This window comes from Puma concolor, chromosome F2 (assembly GCF_028749965.1).
Source record: "Puma concolor isolate L17-30 chromosome F2, mPumCon1.1.hap2, whole genome shotgun sequence".
Taxonomy (NCBI): Eukaryota; Metazoa; Chordata; class Mammalia; order Carnivora; family Felidae; genus Puma; species Puma concolor.
The window spans coordinates 37441871-37460548 of record NC_141684.1 but is presented as its reverse complement, the minus strand read 5'-3'; the positions used below and the strand labels follow the sequence as shown (position 1 = coordinate 37460548).

Sequence of the window (18678 nt, the reverse complement as noted above, 5' to 3'; positions counted from 1 at the left end):
TTTCCATTCCCACCCATAGCTCACGAGGGTTCCCTTTTCTCCACATCCTCACCAGCACTTGTTATCTCTTATCTTTTGGATGATTGCCGTTCTGACAAGAGTGATACCTCATTGTGCGTTTGATTTCTATCTCCCTGCTGGTTAGTGATGTGGAGCATTTTTTCATATACCTGTTGGCCACCTGTATGTCTTCTTTGGAAAAATGTCTGTTTAGTTCCTCTGCTCATTTTTTAATCAGATTATTTTTTCGATATTGAGTTCTGTGAATTGTTTGTGTACTTTGGATAACTGCTTATTAGATACAGGATTTGCAGATATTTTCTCCCACTTGGTAGTTTTCATTTTGTTGATGGTTTCCTTCACCGTGCAGAAGCTTGATGTAGTCCACTTGTTTATTGTTGCTTTTGTTACCTTTGCTTTTGGCATCAAATCCAAAACCCAAGACCAGCATCAAGGAGCTTACCACCTATGTTTTCTTCTAGTAGTTTATGGTTTCAAGTCTTATGTTCAAGTTTGGTCCATCTTTTTTTTGTTGATATTTGTGTGTAGTGTAAAGACAGTGGTCCAGTTTTCTCAACAGCATTTATTGAAGACTGTCCTTTCCCCAGTGAGAATTCTTGGCCCCTTTGTCATAAATTAGTTGACCATTTATGCATGGCTTTTTATTTCTGACCTCTCTGTTCTGTCTTACTCATCTCTGTGTCTGTTTTTATGCCAATACCATACTATTTTAATTACTGTAGTTTTGTAATGTAGTTTTTTTTTTTTTTTTAATTTATTTATTTTTGAGAGAGAGAGACAGAGACAGACAGAGCATGAGCAGGGGAGGAGCAGAGAGAGAGGGAGACACAGAATCCAAACCATGCTCCAGGCTCTGAACTGTCACCACAGAGCCCGATGTGGAGCTCAAACTCGTGAACTGCGAGATCATGACCTGAGCCGAAGTTGGACGCTTAACCAACTGAGCCACGCAGGCATCCCTGTAATGTTTAAAATCAGGAAGTGTGATGCTTCCAGCTTTTTGTTCCTTTTTAAGATTGCTTTGGCTATTTGGGGTGTTATGTGGTTCATATAGTAAGTTTTAGGATTGTTTATTCTATTTCTGTGGAAAATGCCACTGGAATTATGAATAGGGATTGCATTGAATCTATAGATTGCTTTGGGTAGGGTAAACATTTTAAAGGTATTATTTTTTCCCATCCATGAGCATGGAAAGTCTTGCCATTTATTTCTGTCTTCTTCAGTTTGTTTCATCAGTGTGTTATAGCTTTCAATGTGCAAAGCTTTCACCTTCTTGGTTAAATTTATTCCTAGGTATTTTATTCTTTTTGATGCAGTTATAAGTAGAATTGTTTTCTTAATTTGGTCATTGACTTTTGAATAATGTAAATTCTCGTGTAGCCATCACTGCAGTCAAGGTAAATATTATTTACATCTCTCTAGGAAATTCCCTATGCCCATTTTTCTTTATTCCCCTTATTCTGCCCCCACTCCCAGGCAGCCATTCATCTGGTTTCTATCACTGTAGATTAGTTTTGCTTCTTTTTGACAGTAACATAAACATAGTCCTATAGAATTTACTGTTTGACTTTTTTTTTTTTTTTGCTCAGCATAGCATCTGAGAGTTAATCTGTATTATGTGAATATTAGGAATTGTTTCTTTTTTAAATTATTAAAATGTTTTTTATTTATTTTTGAGAGAGAGAGAGAGAGAGAGACAGAGCGTGAGTAGGGGAGGAGCAGAGAGAGAGGGAGACACAGAATCTGACGCAGGGTCTAGACTCTGAGCCACCAGCACAGAGCCGATGTGGGGATTGAACTCATGAACCTCGAGATCATGACCTGAGCCAAAGTCCGATGCCCAAACGACTGAGCCACCCAGGCGCCCCAGGAATTGTTCCTTTTTTATTGCTAATTTTTATTACTGATTATACCACAACTTTTTTTTTTTAACATATTCACCAGTTAATTACATTCAGCTGTTTCTAGTTTGGGGCTATTAATATAGCTGCTATGATTTTTCCCCGCCCACATGTTATGAACTTGTTCATGAATTGGTACAGCAAGAGACCAGCCGTGAGTAGGAGTGGGGATGGAGAGAGATGGTCAGATCATGAAAGGCCCGAGGGTCATGCTGTGGTGACTAGGCTTGATCCTGAAGGTGGTGGGAACCCCTAAAGGCTATGTGGTCAAGGAGGGCACAATGGGTCAGATTTGCCAGCAGTGTGGAAGGTGGATCACTGGGGACCCAGCACGGAGTAGGGAGATTGGTTAGAAGCTACCAGGTCAGCTGCCTGAAGGAAGGTAATGGCAGAGGGAAGAGAGAAGGCCTATTAGTTTGCCGGGGCTGCCATAACAAAGTACCCACATCACGGGTTAAACAACAGAACTTTATTTTGTTAGAGTTCTTACGGTTCTTAATCTTGAGATTAAGGCGTCAGCAGGGATGGCTCCTTCTGAGGGCTGTGAAGGAAGGATGTGTTCTAGCCCCTCTCCTGGGCTTGCGGTTGGCTGTCTTTTCCCTGTATCTTCACGTTGTCTTCTGTCTGTATATGTCTGTCTTCCACTTTCCTCTTTTTTTAAGGACACCAGTCATATTGGATAGGACCCACCCTAATGATCTCACGTTAACTTGATTACTTCTTTAAAGAACCTGTCCCCAGGGGTGCCTGGGTGGCTCAGTCGGTTGAGCGTACAACTCTCGATTTCGGCTCAGGTCATGGTTCCCGGGGTCATGGGATTGAGCCCTCCATCAGGCTCTGGCACTGACAGCGTAGAGTCTGCTTAGGATTCTCTCTCTCCCCCCTCTGCCTCTCCCCCGCTTACACTTGCTTGCTCGCTCTCTAAAAAATGAAAAAGAACCTGTCTTCAAATTACATTCTGAAGCATACATTCTAAAGTGCTATGGGTTAAGACTTCAGCATAGGAATTTTTAGGAGGGGAACACAGTTAGCCCGTAACAGAGAGATTAACTGAAGTAACTGAAGGTCGTTTGAAGGTAAAGTCGACAGGACCTACTGAGCAGATGGACAGAGGAAGGAACAAAGGTGGTACCTCCAGGGTTACTGGCTTGGGTAGCTGAGTGGTGCAGTGCAATAATGGAGGGTATTCAGGAGGAGGGAGAGGCTTAAGTGGGGAGGGGGATAGTTAGGTTTGACGTTACTGAGTTTGAGGTAATTCTTTTAGTTCCTGCCCATCACTGACGGGGAAATACTAAAAATATATTCTGTAAAACCTGGTTTTGTTGGGAGAGGGCGGTCATGTTTTTCTACAGTGCAGCATATGAGCTGTGCTCGTTGCTCCTTGAGGAGTCAGGACTTTCTGCATCGCACATGCACTGAGGTTGCCGCGTGGAGACTGTGCGGTGACCTCCAGACCATTGGAGCCACGCAGCTGCCTGCCCTCCCTGTCGCCCCTCCCAGTTTGTTACAAAGGATGCAGATGAACAGCCGGGTAAAGAGGTGTGTCGGCCCAGGTCCAGAGGGGTCCTGAGCACGGGAACTCCCGTCTTCATGGAGCTGGGGTGCGCCACCTTCCCTGCAGGTTTATGGCACGGTGCGCACGTGACCTGACACCCCCCCACCCCGACCCGACTCCTGCTTTTTTTTGTTAGCAACACGCTCATTTATAAACCTCATGTATAGATTCCTTAGATGGTATGTGGCACCATGAATTAAGAGAGGCTTCTTCAAAACTCCCTCAGCTTTCTCTGAGCTTGATGAATTCAGGTACGTGAGGGTAGGTGTGTGTGATGACTCACGAGTGTATGCGTTTCCAGACTCTTAGAGCAGGTTTACTCCAGGCTGGTTGCCTGACTCTTGGAACTTGTCTTCCTGACACAATGTGAGAGGTGTACCTAACGAAAGACTTTTTATACTCCTTTGGAATGCATTCTAGAAATTGTACTCTGCAGAAAGATGATCCCAAATTTGAGTAATCCAACCCACTAGATTATGAGGCTGGCAGTTTGTTTTTCTGGTTTGATTTCCTTGCAGTTTTGTTTATATGTCCTGTAGTTTGAGTTATGTGCCAAGCGAATTTAGTTTCAGTATCTTCAAAAGCGACAACTGCTTACAAAACGCACCAGAAGTCATGCCTGGATCCACTTCCTTGGCGTGTCTGGGAGGGGCTGGCGCAGAGGCTCACGAGGAGCAGGTGCCCTGCCTATAGTTAGTAGCACGCGCACACACATGCCAGTTTTAAAAATCATGGGGCTTTCACTTAGAATTCCTTTTTCCCCAAGTTTTTGTTTAAATTTCAGTTCACATACAACGCAATACTAGTTTCAGGTGTAGAATTTAGTGATACAGCGCTTAGTGTAACACCTGGTGCTCATCACAGTAAGCGCCTAGGTCCTTGATCCCCAACACCTAGTTCACCTGTACCCCCATCCACCTCCCCACTGGTGACCATCAGTTTGTTTGTTCTCCAGAGTTAAGAGTCTTCCTTGGTTTGCCTCCTCCCCCACCCTCTGTGTTCATTTGTTCAAATTCCACATGTGAATGAAATCATATGGTATTTGTCTTAGAATTTCTTTCTTTAATCGAGTGCCGCTTACGTACGTGCTAGACTGTGGGAGCGGAGTGGTAAATAAGACATCGTGCTTGCATTAAGGAATTTGCAGCCAATTAATTGGGTATGCTAGAAGGCCAAAAATATCAAAAAGTAACATAACTCTTATTACAGTTTAAGTGCATCTATTAATATATATATTATCACAAACACATGTGATTGTATATATATTTTTTAAGGCCTAATGGTATAATTAGCAACTTTGAACGTCTTCCTTTTTGCCAGAGCCATATTTTTCTCTTTGTGTATGCTCTGCTCTTCCTTCCCGCGTGGCTGTTTGTCCTCAGGTCTTGTGTTCTCTGACAACTGTGTCAAAAGACGACTCCTTTGGGGCGCCTGGGTGGCTCGGTCGGTTGAAGGTCCGACTTCGGCTCAGGTCATGATCTCATAGTCTGTGAGTTCGAGCCCCACGTCGGGCTGTGGGCTGACAGCTCAGAGCCTGGAGCCTGTTTCAGATTCTGTGTCTCCCTCTCTCTCTGCCCCTCCCCTGTTCATGCTCTGTCTCTGTCTCAAAAATAAATAAACGTTAAAAAAAAAAATTTAAAAAAAGACTCCTTCCTCCTCGTTAGTATCATCGGAAACCTTGGTTTTCTTACTTGCATTAGTGATAGTCCATACTTACTCATTTGTTTACTTTTTTATATTGTTTCCCTTCATAAGACAGAAACTTCCATAAGGGCCAGGGCCAGGCTGCGTGACCATTTTTGGGATCTGGCCCGCGGGCCCTTGTCTTCCAGTGTCTCCACTTTCCTGGCTCTTTTTCTCTTTACATTTGCTCGCCTCTGTTTTAACTCTTATCGAAGTGTATTTCCTATTTTCTTAGGTCTCCTTCAACCAGACAGATTGCTCTTTATGCATAGATTTTTCTTGAATGGGTTGAAAAACCATACATACTGACTCTGTGACTGGTGGACTTTCATTTCCAAGGCTGTAGCTCACAAATCTGTTTTCAGGCTTCTCGCTAGGATTCCACAACTGTATTCCCGTTCACTTTCTGGTCATTGCTGCCTCGATCATCCCAAGAATTATCTCTCTGTGCCTCAGTTCCCTGACCTTTTAAATGGGGCAGAAGTTAGTATGTACAGGGCTGCTGTGAGAGTAAACTAATACTTTCAAAATGCTGAGAATGGTCAGAGTTAGCAGGAACTACCTCAGCTTGCCCTGCTGCCCCACTTGCTTGCCTTTCGGTATGGTTCCTAGCATGAACACTTAGGATGGAAATACGGTGTCATTTGGGTTTTCTGTAGCTGGTTCCAGCTGTACTGTTGTGACACAATGGTATGTGATTTGTTCCTAATAGTTTATAATGTACTATCGTTTGTAAACAATTTACCCTTTTTAATGAATTTGAGCAGATTTAAGTTTATCTGTTTAAACAAATCACTTTTGCTGCAGTGTCCTGCTGGACAGAGGGAGAAGGGATGTGGCATCACAGCTAGTCCTCCAGGAACATCACGTAATCACAAGCTTAGCTTCCTGTGCCCCAGCCTCCAGAGCAGGCCGTTATTGGTAGGTCATGAATACTTAGGGAGGTTATACATCATTGCAATTCTTTGCCTCCTCACAGAATCAACTTTGGCTTAATCAGAACATTGGTGTAGTCTGTAGTTCTAGAATATGGCCTGTCACATCAGACTGATTTTGTGGCCTCTGTCTCAGCTACCACATTCTGCTATGCGTTTAGATGCCTTTTCTTTGCCCTCAACCTCTCCCAGCGTATTGTCTGACTCGATGGAAGAATAAATGTCGACGCTAGCCTATTTGAACAGTATACAACTTTGAAGGGTTTTATGGTACAGGATACGATGTGACAGCTGACATTTGTATCACCCTTTATGAAAGTTAAAACCGCTCGTATTACTACTTCATTTATGCTAGGTACAGCTTTGTGAAAACTCGAGTAGGAAAGCTTTTGTTATCCTTAAAGATGAGAAAACTGAAACTCAAGAGGTTAAATAAGTAGGATTTTGTTCTTTTTTTTTTTTTAAGTTTATTTTGGTGGGGGCGGGAAAGACAGAGGCAGAGAGACTGAATCCCAAACAGGCTCCACACTGTCAGCACAGAGCCTGACTTGGGCTCAGACTCATGAACCGTGAGATCGTGACCTGAGCCGAAATCGAGATTCGGACGCTTAACCAACAGCCACCCAGGCGCCCCCTTCCAGTTTTTTAGGTAGGTACTAACATGAGGCTGTTCGTTCATTTCGCAGACAGCAAACGCCTCCTGTACATCCAGGATTGATGATTGTGATACACAAGTGAACTGGAGTCTAAGAACTCCAGATTCTGTGCTCGCTTTTATGGGTTTTAATATTTCAGTCCGAGACTACTTTGTGGGCCTGACTTTGTAATCTGGGCACTACAGGGAGCCCACCGCACACATTCTGCACCACTCCGCCCCTCAGTCTCACTCCTGCTTGGGTTAATCTGTGCCTCTTCTTTTGTCATAAAAATTATTTTCTCTGCCTTTCTACTTTCAGGATTATCAGAAAAGTTTAAACGATCTCAATAAAGTTCTTCTGCTGGATTCAAGTATTATTGAGGCAAAGATGGAACTGGAAGAGGTAACCAGACTCCTTAAGGATAATGCATCATTCAACAAAGAAAAAGAGAGAAGGAAAATTGAAATTCAAGAGGTATTTGTATTTGATTAACTTTGAAAGTACTCTTTGGGGATTTCGTAGATGCTAAAATCCTATTTCTCTGAGTTCTACAAAAAAAAATTATTTTCTTTTTACTTGGATGTCCAGTAAAGGCATTTTAACCAGTTATAAAGACAAAACTTTCCTTTGCTATAATTAGCCACTGTAGATCCCAGCTTGTGTCCATCGAGGGTACTGGGAGTCTGCATTCCTGAGGTTTCTCCTTTCTCTCCCCCAGCCACCCCCACCTGGCCTATAGTTTGCATTGTTTCTGCTCCAGATTGCTCTGGAAGCCTGTTTGCTTCAGGGTACACCTGGAGAATCCTGACAGGACTCATTCAGTGTCAGTGGCCCTGCCAGCCATACCCCATAGGGATTTTTTTGATTGATCGAGACCTTTTTAGCACTCTGAAACAAGACTGGCCTAATCGGAGATTTTGGAGTATCCCAGAATCAAACTCCGTGTCTTGCACTCTAGCTTTTTCGTTTGGCATCCGTGAAGAATGTCAGCTCATGAATTCCTGTGTCCTTGTGGATGCAAATATCATATCCCATTTATCATACATTTCCGCTAAGAGTAAGAGGCGAATATGTGAGAGAAACTAGAAGTATTTTCCAAGGAGGGAAGAAAAAATATTTTAAGTTCATGTCTCTGTTAAATGTGAGGAAATATTTGTCACGAAAAAGAGGTAAAGTTGTTATAGGTCTTCTTTCATAGAAAACTAAACCTCATGATCATATTTTCAGTGTCAAAAATTTTTTAAACTTAAAAACATACTTTCATGAATGGATACTTAACACTTCCTAAAAAGAGTAGGTTTTCCTATTCATTATAAAGTATACACTTTTTTCACTTAGAATTTGACTAAAATAGAGTCTACCAGTGTTTTTCAGTTCTTTCCCATTTTAATAATTTGTGCAGTGGCTGTTGTGTCACAGTATAATTTTTTTTTCCTCATGAAGGTGAACGAAGGCCATGAAGAAGAGCCTGAAAGGACCTCTGAGGAGGTGTCCAATGACTGCTTTGCCACCAGGAAGGAGGACACAACCAATGGGCCACCAGCATACTGTGAAACACTCCCGATCGCCAGGCCTACCAATGCCTATGAATTTGGTCAGGTTATAAATGCCATCAGCACGAGGAACGATAAAGAGGCCTGTGCACACCTTTTAGCCGTCACTGAACCGAAAGATTTGCCAGTGTTGTTGAGTAACAAACTTGAAGGGGATACATTCCTCCTCCTCATTCAGTCTCTGAAAAATAATCTTATTGGGAAAGATCCTTCTTTGGTGTATCAGCATCTTTTCTATCTAAGTAAAGCAGAAAGGTTCAAGGTAAGTGGCAAAACAGAGATACTGATTTTTGTTTTAGGGTATCTGTAACTTTAAAATGTTCATTTTTAAATGGAGCTAATACAGTTTTTCTCCTTCTTCCAGATGATGTTGACACTAATCAGCAAGGGCCAAAAGGAGCAAATTGAACAGCTCTTTGATGACCTCTCAGACACACCAAACAAACATTATACTTTAGAAGATGTACAGGCCCTAAGAAGGAAGTATGAGCTTTAAATCAAGGCTATTGTTCGATTTCTTCCATGCATGTATGAGTTCCAGTAGTGCTAATGGGATGGTATTGTAATAGCGTTGCATGGATAAAACGTGGTTTCGAAAAGATCCTTTGGTTTGGACTGTAAAATATTTTATGTATTTTTATATAGAGAACATGTATATTCTACGATATGCTTTTATTAGTTGTAAATATTTTCCTACGTACCAGAGCTAACATCTTTATATTTAATAATAAGTATATTTGGAACTTGTTCAAGTACGTTTTAATTTATATTCTAAATTTTCTTTTAATAACTCGTTAAAAATTTGAGTTCCATTCCTTTGGGCCATAAAGGATTCCTCTTAAGTTTGATAGAAGTGTATTTCTTTAAAAGTGAAAATCATTAACAGTGATTATTATATCACCTTTATTTCCTGCTATGATATATATATAAATACTATTTTATACTACTTCTGGATTACAATCCACTAAGGTGAAATGTAACACTTAAATCTTACAATATGAAATGATTATTAAATAAATTATTAACTTAGAGCTATAAGAGAACTTCTTTTCTTACGTGGAAACATTGCCTAATAATTAAAGAACAAAAATAGGCAAAAATTTCTACTACTTACTACTTTTTACTAGATTTTAAAGTGCGGTTTCCCAAACAACTGTATAAAAGCAGACTAAGCCTGCATTGTCCCCTCCACATTTTCCCCAACGTTTAGATGTTGTCTTCACCCTTTTTTCCCACCCCCTCCCCCCAATTTATTCCCTCAACGGAAAAGTGAAGTCTTATTAAAATCTCCTTTGTTAACTGGGTCAAAGTAAAGGTATTTCTTACAATAAAACATTCAGGTCTCTATCAGTGTACTGTCATTTATTGCTATAGTTTTTATCAAGTTCTTTTTCTGGAGCATTCTGTCTTGAGAAGTGAATATCACAGGTGAGTATCACTTTCATTATTTGCATATTCTTTAATCTTTTGGAATTAATAGAATTTTAAAAAATCATTGGGGGTAAATGGTATCTTTCAAACTGACATTTTTCTTTTTAACGCTTTGTTCATTAATGAAAAGCTGATTCTCCTTTTTTAATGTTAGTAAACTTTACAGTAGAGACATAAAAAGGAAACTCTTTTGTTGACAGTTACGTACCCAGCACCTAGCTGCACGGGGCTGTCTGGCAGTGGTCACCTCTCCTTCAGAGGAGGTGGAAAGCTGTGAGTGCCCAGCGGTGCCAGTTGTGTGGGTCATGGCTGGAGAAACCCGTTTCTGTCCAGTGACAGCCAGGGTACTGAAGTGGGAACTTCATGACTGAGGGGAGGGAAGACAAGGTGAAGGAACTGTAGATAGGAATATCAAAGAGCATTAAAAGAATGCGGTTCCTCAAGACTTCAGCAGGAAGTCTGCCCATATGCCTCTGGGAGTATCCCACTCAAAGACCTCCCCACCAGATTGCCCCACTGGGTCCACAAGCCTCCCCAAAGCCCTGAGTTAAATTCACGCCACCTCTCACTATGTGCTGGATCCCCGTGCGTGCTCCTGAGCGGGGCAGTGAGAGCAGGCCTGGTGATGAGAGTTTTCTCAGAAAAATGGACCAAGAGTCTGTGGGCAAGGGAGAAATCACACACTAGAGCTGTGGAGCTATAGCACCACCTTCTGGAAAACAAAAGGTTCCAGCAGCTAGACTTGAGTTACAAGAAAAGATGGAAAAGTTTAAGAATTCTGCCACTAGAGGGAGCAAGAAGAGTGGAGCAGGTTCACCCATTCAAAGGCTGAGGACACCTCTGACTTAGTGACACCAGTGATAGTACCTCATCTGACGGCAACCAGTGAAGACTCGGGAGGCGTCTGTTACTTCAAATGTGAAAATAGCCATGCAAACGTACAAGGAACATGAAAAAATATTTCACCCTCCAAAAGACACCAATAATTCAACGACTACACACAAAGACATAGGATGTTGCAGATCTAGCTGATAAAGAATTCAGGATAGCTGTTTTGAAGAACACGACAAGCTACAAGAAAACTCAATGATATTAGGAAGGAAAACATGAAATCAACAGAGAAATTACAAACAAGAACCAAATTCTGGAGTTGAAGAATTGAGTGAATGAGATGAAGACTACTATAGCAAGCCTCTGTAGAATAGAGTAATTGGAAGACAGAATAAATGACTTAGAGAATACAAATTCTCAAATGATGCAGAAGACCAAAGGGAGAAGGGGGGCAGAAAATGTAGTTTGAAAAATAATTGAAAATTCCTCAAACCTGGGGGAAAAGACTTGAACATCCAAAGTCACAGAGCTCACATAGATCACTGTAGTATCTCAATGTGGAAACACCTCCCAGACATCATACAAGGAAACCACCAAAAATCAATCCTAAAGACGGCTGGGGGAGTGTAACTTACAAAGGAAGCCCCATTAGGCTGTCCACGTATTTCTCAGTGGCAAAACCCTAGAATGACATTCAAAGTCTCAAAAGATAAAAACTTTCAGCCAGAGTTACACTTCAGCGATGAAGGAGAAAGACTTGCCCAATAGCCAAAGCTGAAAAAATTTATCACCACTAGGTCTACCCTGCAGAAATGCTGAGAGGAGTTCCTCAAGCTGAAATAAAAAGATGCTAATCAGTGACATAAAACCATCTTTACACTGGTAAAGGTGAAAAATACTCAAATTTAGAAAACTCTAATTCTATAAAATGGCATATTAGCCACAACTATAGTATACCATCTTAAACAATTAGAATTTTCTGAATTTGAGTACGTTTCACCTTTTCCTTTAGGAAAAGAGTATTAAAAATAACTTGCTACTATAATTTGCTGACCGTACACAATATAAAAAGAAATCTGATGTCAGAAAATATATATAAGAGTAAAAGATGAATAGACCCTTTATAGACAAATGAAGATAAGTTGCTATCAGCATAAAATGGACTCTTCCATGTATGAAATGTTTTATGTAAACCTCATGTTAAAAAATTTAGATTCACAAAAGATAAAGGAGAAACCATATATACTACTGTGGAAAATCAATTTACAGAGTTGAAACAGAAGGGAGGAAAGAACTGGGGAAAAGGAATGATGGAAATATAGAACAGGAAGGCAACCAGGAAGATGGCAGTTGTAAATCCCTACATATCAATAATTACTCTAAATGTAAATTGAATTCACCAATCAAAAGGCACAGAATGGCTGGATTAAAAAAAAAAAAGACAACTATATGCTCTGTACAAGAGACTCACTTCAGCTTTAACACACACAGGTTTAAAGTGAAGGGATGGAAGAAAATACTACTTGCAAGTGAAAACCAAAAGAGCAGGGATTACTGTACTTGCCCTTAGACCAAACAAACTAAGCCAAGAGTGGTAAGAGACAAAGAAGGTCATTATATAATAAAGGGGGTCACTACAGTCAGATGATACAATAATCGTAAACTGTATGCACTCAACATTGGAGCACCTAAATATATGAAGCAAATACTAACAAATCTGAATGGAGATGTGGAGAATAGAATAATAGTAGAGGACTTTAATACTTCACTTAGAGCAATGGGTAAATCATCCAGACAAAATCAACAAGGAAATGTTAGAATTAAATCATACTTTGGACCAAATGGACCTAATGGTCATATAGAACTTTCCATCCAATAGCAACAGAATATATTCTTCCCAAGTACACAAGGAACATTCTCCAGGATAGATTATATGATAGGACACAAAACAAGTCTTAGCAAATTTAAGAAGATTGAAATCTATCTTCTGACCACAATGGTACGCAACTACAAGTCAACAACAGGAAAGCTGGAAAATCTGTAAATAGTGGAAACAACACAATTCTGAATGAGTGGGGTCAAAGAAGAAATTAAAAGGGAAATAAAATTTATCAACTGAAAATGGAAACAGCAAACCTGTGCAAAAGCAGTTCTGAGAGGGAAGTTTAGAATGATAAATGCATATGTTAAGAAGTTAGATCTCAAACAGCCTCACATTACACCTAAAGAGCTATAAAAAGAACAAACTGAGCTCAAAGCTAGAGGAAGGAAGGAAATAAAGATCAGAAAGACAAGAAAAAAATACAAAACAAGAACAAAACATTTTTCAAAAAGATAAATGAAATTGACAGACTATTAGCTAGACTAAGAAAAAAAAGGCAAAATCAGAAATGAAAGAAGAGACATTACAGAAATACATTGGATCGTAAGAGTCTACCATGAACAGTTGCATGCCAACAAATTAAGTAATTGAAGAAATGGATGAGTTCCTAGAAACACAGAATTCACCAAGACTGAATCAGAAAGAAACAAAATCTGAACAGATTAATAATAAGAGATTGAATTAGTAATCAAAAGCCTCCTAACAGAAAATTCCAGGATCAACTGGCTTCATTGGCAAACTCTACCAAACGTGAAGAAGAGTTAACAATCCTCAAACTCTTCCAAAAAATTGAAGAGGAGGGAATACTTCTAGGCCAATTCTATGAGGCCAGCATTACCCTGATATCAAAGCCAGATAAGGACCTACAAGAAAACTAAAGACCCGTATCTCTGATGACTGTAGATCTGCAAATTCTCCACAAAATATTAGCTAACCAAATTCAAGAACACATTAAAAGGATTGTATACCATGACTATGTAGGATTTATCCCTGGGATCAAGCGTGGTTCAACATGGGCAAATCAGTTTCATATACCACCATTTAATAGAATGAAAGATAGAAATCACACAGTCACCTGAACAGATGCAGGAAAAGCATTTGACAAAATATCCTTTCATTTTAAGAACTCTACAGACTGGAAACAGAAGGAACATACACAATAAAGGCCATACATGACAAGCCCACACCTAACTTGCTCAGCAGTGAGAAATCAAAAGCTTTCCTCTAAGATTAGGAACAAGACAAAGATGCCCACTCTCACCACTCCTAATACAAGTGTTGGGAACCCTAGCTAAAAGAATTAGGCAAGACAGAAATAAAAGGCATCCAAATTGGAAAGGAAGAAGCAAAAATTTTCTTGCAGTTTATGTTGTATATAGAGAAAATCCCGAAGACTCAAAAAACTATTGGAACTAATCAATAAATTTAGTCAAGTTGCAGGATATAAAATTGACAAAGAAATCAGTTGCATTTCTGTAACCATAAGCATCTGAAAAAGAGGTAAAAACTATCCCATTCACAGTAGCATCAAAAACAAAATACCCAGACTAAATTTAACCAAGGCAGGTCTGTACAGCAAACACTACAAGACATCATTGAAAGAAATCAAACCTTACACAAATGGAAAAGGATTCCATGCTTATGGATTGGAAGAATTAATATTGTTAAAACGTCCCTATTACCCAGAGCCATCTATAGATTCAATGCAATCCCTATCAAAGACCCAATGGCATTTTTCACAAACATAGAAACCAAACCAAACAATGACAAAACCCCTAAAACTTGTATGGAACCAGAAAAGAGCCCAAATTGCCCAAGCAATCATGAGAAGAACAAAGCCAGAGGCATCACACTTCCTGATTTCAAACTATACTACAAAGCTTTAGTAATTGCAACAGCATGGTACTGGCATAAAAACAAGACACACAGACAAGTGGAAGAGAACAGAAAGCCCAGAATTAAACCACTACATATATGGTCAACTAACACTCAACAAGGCAGCCAGAATACCCGGTAAGGAAAGGATAGTATTTCAACAAATTGTGTTGGGAAAATGGTATAAACACAGAAAAGTGAAACTGGACCCCTCATCTTATACCACTCACAAAAATTAACTTGCAAAGGTCAAAGATTTAAATATAAGACCGGATACCGTAAAACTCCTAGAAAAAACAAACAACAACAAAAAAACAGGAAAGAAGTTCCTCAATATTGATCTTGGCAATTTTTTTTTTAATGTTTACTTATTTTGAGAGAGAGAGCATGCAAGCAGAGGAGTGGGCAAAGGGAAAAGAGAGAATCTGAAGCAGGCTCTGTGCTGTCAGCACGGAGTCCAATGTGGGGCTCAATCCCATGAACCATAAAATCATGACCTGAGCCAAAATCAAGACTCAGAAGTTCAACCAACCGAGTCACCCAGGTGCCCCAATCCTGGCAATGACTTGTGCACATGACACCAAAAGCACAAACAACAAAAGCAAAAATTAACAAGTGGGACTACATCAAATTGAAAAGCTTCTGCACAGCAAAAGAAATCAACAAAATGAAAAGGTACAGAATCGGAGAAAATCGTTTGCAAAGCATATATTGGGTAAGAGGCTAATATCCAAAATATATAAACATTTTGAGAAAATGCCAAGTGGCGGATGGCACTGGTGTTAGTTAGACCTGGAGGGCCTGTGGGCCCTGGAATGGGAGGTCATGGTGGCTTCCACAGAGGCTTGGGCAGCAGCATCCAGGGCTGGGGTTACAGCTATGGTTGGGCCATGGCTAAGACCAAGGCCAAGGCGCTTGTGGAGGCAAGGCTGAGGACAAGAAGTGGATCCCCATTACCAAGCTGGGCTGCCTGGTCAAGGACATGAAGATCATGTCCCTGGTGGAGATTTCTCTCTTCTCCCTGCCCATTAAGGAATCTGAGATCATTGACTTTTTTTTGTCCTAGGGGCATCCCTCAAGGATGAGGTTTTAAAAATTATGACTGTTCAAAAGCAAACCCTTGCTCGCCACTGGACCAGGTTCAAGGTATTTGTTGCCAGCAGAGATTACAATGGACATGCTGTTCTGGGTATTAAGTGCTCGATGGTAGCCACAGCCATCCATGGGGCCATCATCTTGGCCAGGTTTTCCATTGTCCCTGTACGGCGAGGCTACTGGAGGAACAAGATCCACAAGCCCCACACCATGCCACGCAAGGTGACCTGCTGCTGTGGCTCTGTGCCAGTGCACCTCATCCCTGCCCAGAGGCACTGGCTTTGTCTCAGCCTCTGTGCCCAAGAAGCTACGATGACGGCTGGTATTTATGACTGCTACACCTCAGCCAGGGGCTGCACTGCCACCCTCTGGGCAACTTTGCCAAAGCTGTTTTTGATGCCATTTCCAAGACCTACAGCTCACTTCTGACTGTGTTTACCAAGTCACCTATCAGGAATTCACTGACCGTCTTACAAAGGACCACATCAGAGTCTCTGTGCAGAGAACCCAGGCTCCAACTGTCACCAGCATATAGTTTTATACAAGAAAAATACACACACACACACACACACACACACACACACACACACACACACACACAATCCGCACACACCCTCACACTACTCAGTAATGAAAACCAATCCAAATAAAACATAGGCATTTTCCCAAAGAAGATTTCAAAATGGCCTAGAGGTTACATGAAAAGATGCTTAACATCATTAATCACAAAATCACAATGAGGTATCACCGCACACCTATTAGAATGGCTGTCCTCAAGAAGACAAGAGAAGCACTGGTGAGAAGGTGCACAAAAAGGAACACTTGTACCCTGCTGGTGGGGTTGTAAACTGCAGCCGCTATGGAAAACAGTTTTGAGGTTCCTCCAAAAAACTAAAAATAGAACTATCAATATGATGCAGCAATTCCACTGTGGGTATATACCCCAAGAAATGAAAACAGGATATTGAAGGTTATGCAATCCCATATTTATTGTAGCATTATTCACAACAGCCACGATATGGAAACAGTTTATGCCCGTCAACTGATGAATGGATAAAGATTATACATACCCATACACAACAGACAATGTAATGTTATTCAGTCACAAGAAGGAAATCCTGCCATTTGTGACAACATGGCTAGACCTTGAGGACATGCTGAGTGACATAAGTCAGAGACAAATACTGTATGATATCACTTTTATGTGGAATCTTAAAGCCAAACTCCTAAAAATAGAAAAATAATAGTTACTACATAGAACTACCAGGTTGGGGGAACAGGAGAGATGTTTACGTGAACGAACTAGCACTAGAAGATCAGCTAAGTCGTAGAGAACTAATGCACAGCATAATGACTGTAGACAACAATATTATAAGCATCAAACTTGCTAAGAGACTGATCTTAATTATTCCCACCACAGAAAAGAAATAATTATGTGAGGTGATAAAGATGCTACCTAGCAGTACAATATATAAGTGTACCAAATCAGTTATGTACACCTTAAATTTACACAATATGTCAAACATTTCAATTAAAAAAAAACTACCATACTTGGTTTTGAGCTTTGTGCTAGGCATGTGTATAGTTTATTACACACTAATTTAATTCTTATAACAACTTTGTTATAGATGAGGAAACTATGGCACAGAAAAAATCACAGAAAATGTATATTAAATCCCTGTAAATTAACAAGGGTTACAAATATTGCAAGTAGTTGATCCAAGATTCAAATCTTTGAACTTACGCTGTTTAATGGAAAATATCAAACATAATGGAATAATTAGTAAGGTGCCTGGTCTTTAAGTTACAGCTTGTAGAGGCAATGAACATATAAACTACCAATCTTGTTAAACTAATAGAGATGTAATAGTGATTATGTAGAGCAAGAGAAATGCCCAGTACTGCCTGTGAGGTTAAGATAGGTTTTAAGGAGATAACTGTGCAGCCTGAGTTTGTCATTTGGATGAGAAGAGGGTGTGCCAGGCAGAGGAAAGAGGAGACACAAAGGCATCCAGATGCACATCGAAGGTGCATGTTGAACGCAAGTGTGAAATAACGGGGCGTGTTTAGGGAACTACGTGTACTCTTAATCTTAGAGGAGCAGAATGTCTATGTGATAGGCCTGAAGGAATGATAGTTGGATAAAACAGAAAGCTGTATGCTGCATATAAAATGGTAGAAATAGAGTTTTAGTTATAGATGTGGTTCCTCTGTGAGTCAGTCGTTGCCTGGTTTTCTTCCCCTTCTCGGCATACACAAGATGGGACTTTTCAAACTCTGTGATTGGTTAGGGACACATGACAAATCCTGCCAACAGAGTAGAGGTAGAAGTGATGTGTCCCTTCTGGGCCCAAGTACACAACAGCTAGTACAGGCCCTGCATGGTCTTCACCCTTGCTACAGTGACTGAGAAAGGCCTCACATTCCAGTTAGTGGGTTGTAAGAAGACGACAGCTCCATCATCAGCCTGATTCTTTGAGTGTTGGTCTGAAGCGGATTCCTACCAGTCTGCATTGGACAGATAGCATGAATGAGAAATAGTCCTTTTTTTTTTTGTTAAGCCACTAAGACTTTTGGATTGTTTAAAATTATATCCAAAGACTTGGATCTGTTTCTGTACAGTCTTTCCTGATCTCTCAATCCGTAAAACCAACCTCACACTGTTCATCTCCACATGAATGCCTCATAGACACCTCAAATGTAGTAATGCCCCAAACTGAACTCTTGGTTCTCTCAAACTTAGGTTTCACTTGTTCTTTATCTTGGTGAAAGATACCAGCATTCATACTCTGGCCTAAGCTAGAAACTTCAGATTCCTCCTAGACTTTTCCGGCTCTTTCAATCTCCGCATCCAGTATTCATTCAGGCAAACTGTTTTATTACCCAGAGAGGGCACATTCACTCAACATCGACTGCTTTTGCACCAGACGTTTCCCTGCTCTTCTCTCTTCCTTCTTACTTCCCAAAACCACAAAGCTAATTCCCAGGCATCCTTTAAAATCCAGTTCAAATGTCCTCTCCCAGAGGCTTTTCCTCACTTGCCTTGGCTGAGTTAAGTGATCTTTGTTTTCTCATAGTGCCTTATGCATAGCTCTACTATAGTTTTAACCACTGTTTTTGTGTTTTGATCTGTGATCATGCTCAGCTACCTGACCTTAACTGAAACAACAGGCCATCTCATCTAACTGCTCCAATCTACTCCCCTTTTGACTAATGACCAGATTTTCCCTGTTCCTTCTCTTTTAGAAAGTAATTTTCCCCCTCCTCTCTAGTGCTGA

At 40.5% G+C, this 18678-nt stretch overlaps 1 protein-coding gene and 1 pseudogene across 4 annotated transcripts in view; both read left to right on the top strand.

The window, feature by feature from the left end:
* The window catches only part of SPAG1 (sperm associated antigen 1), an 84864-nt gene that overhangs the window by 63372 nt on the left and 2814 nt on the right, over positions 1–18678 (top strand). For 3 of the 4 annotated variants that reach the window (XM_086694909.1, XM_086694910.1, XM_086694911.1), the window contains 3 exons: positions 7052–7207; positions 8177–8548; positions 8651–9633. In XM_086694909.1, coding sequence (XP_086551035.1) covers positions 7052–7207; positions 8177–8548; positions 8651–8782 — 660 coding nt within the window. In that variant the 3' untranslated portion in view covers positions 8783–9633. Of the gene's footprint in view, positions 1–7051; positions 7208–8176; positions 8549–8650; positions 9634–18678 lie in introns of those variants that run through there. The other variant, XM_025922710.2, reaches the window with a different exon arrangement.
* On the top strand, positions 9767–15944 carry LOC147571954 (small ribosomal subunit protein uS5 pseudogene; annotated as a pseudogene).